Source organism: Erythrolamprus reginae, chromosome 3, assembly GCF_031021105.1.
Source record: "Erythrolamprus reginae isolate rEryReg1 chromosome 3, rEryReg1.hap1, whole genome shotgun sequence".
Classification (NCBI taxonomy): domain Eukaryota; kingdom Metazoa; phylum Chordata; class Lepidosauria; order Squamata; family Dipsadidae; genus Erythrolamprus; species Erythrolamprus reginae.
The window spans coordinates 3,961,387-3,962,890 of record NC_091952.1 but is presented as its reverse complement, the minus strand read 5'-3'; the positions used below and the strand labels follow the sequence as shown (position 1 = coordinate 3,962,890).

At 58.2% G+C, this 1,504-nt stretch overlaps 1 protein-coding gene across 1 annotated transcript; it reads right to left on the bottom strand.

The window, feature by feature from the left end:
* Nucleotides 1–326: 326 nt before the first annotated feature.
* Nucleotides 327–1,294, bottom strand: SOX12 (SRY-box transcription factor 12). Its single transcript, XM_070748743.1, is given in 2 exon segments — nt 327–517; nt 520–1,294. Coding segments are annotated over 2 exon segments (966 nt in total).
* Nucleotides 1,295–1,504: the final 210 nt, after the last annotated feature.

The window sequence follows — 1,504 nt, the reverse complement described above, 5'->3', positions numbered from 1 at the left end:
TGGAGAGAAGAGGAAGGGAGGGGGGTGTTTGAGATTTGACAGGCAGCCTCCCCGAGCAAGGCAGGAGAGAGGCTGGCCAAGTGGGTGTGTGCTGGGGGGGGCAGAAAGAGACAGGGGGGGGGATGGGCTGATGGAGGACTTGCCTTTGAATGAAGCCAAGGCAAGCCGTGGAGATACCTGATTCTGCATGTAAACAGCTGGATTTATTTTTTTCTTCTCTCTTTCTTTTCTCTCTTTTTCTCTCTCTGTTTATTTTTTTCTCTTTCTTTCTTTCTTTTCCGGAACCAACCTGATTGTTGAAGAAGCGAGAGTTCCCTGGGAGGATTTCAGTACGTAAAGACCAAGTCCGAAATGCTGGACATCAGCCAGTCCCCTGCGATCATCTCAGTCACTTCCGGGGTACAATAATCGGGGAACTCGAAATGAGACGAGGCGCCCAAAGGGAAAAGATCCAGATCTTTATCGAAGACTGACCAGTCCGGGCTCCGGCAAGGGGGCGTGTTTGGCTGGATTCGGCTGGCACAACGTTCCAAAGGTCTTCTTCCGGCTCGTCGTCCGAGGAGGCAAAGGAAGAAGACGAAGACGAAGAAGAAGACCTCGTCGAAGCTGGAGAAGACACGTCGGAGGACCAGGGCTTGGCGAGCTCACTGGATTCGGCGCCTTTGGCTTGGCCAGAGTTGGCTTCCCACTCTCCGTTCCCACCCCCTGCGGGAAGAACGTGCCAGAATTCCTTGCTGGAGGTTTTGGGACCCTCGTCAAACGATACCTCCAGGATGCGGGCTTCCAAGGGGTCGTCGTCCGGCTTCGGAGAGGCGCGTCCCCCTTGGCCTTCGGGGTCCGGCTTTGGCGTCTGCCTCCGGGGCGAAGCGGCCCGTCCGAGGATGGAAGGTTTAATCTTGACCGGCACCCTGGGCCGGGCTTTGGCACTGCCCAGTTTGCCTTTCTTCCTGGGCCGGTACTTGTAGTCGGGATAGTCAGCCATGTGCTTGAGGCGTAACCGTTCGGCCTCTTTGACGAAAGGGATCTTCTCCGAATCCTGGAGCAACTGCCAGCGCCGTCCCAGCCGCTTGGAGATCTCGGCGTTGTGCATGTCGGGCCACTGGTCCATGATCTTCCGCCGTTCGTTCTGGGACCACACCATGAAGGCGTTCATGGGGCGCTTGATGTGCCCGCTGGGGGTCTTGCACCAATCCGGTTCACCCGTGCCATCTTTCAACAGCAAACTGTCTTTGGAACACGCCTCCTGCTTGGCTTCCACGCCTCGGGACCGCGTGGAACTGCGTTGCTGGACCATGCTGTCGCCCTGATGTGCCCCCGACTCTCCGAACACTCCTCCTTCGGATGCTCAGTCCAAGCCGGGGTTATTTTCTCATCCTTCGGTGGGGTAGAAACACCGTGGCGGCAGGCACGGCGCGACCGGCGGGTGGGCGGGTGAGCCTCGGTGGCTGCCAGCGAGCGATATCAACTCCCCCCCTCTCGCGCTCCGATCCACGCCCCCTCTTTC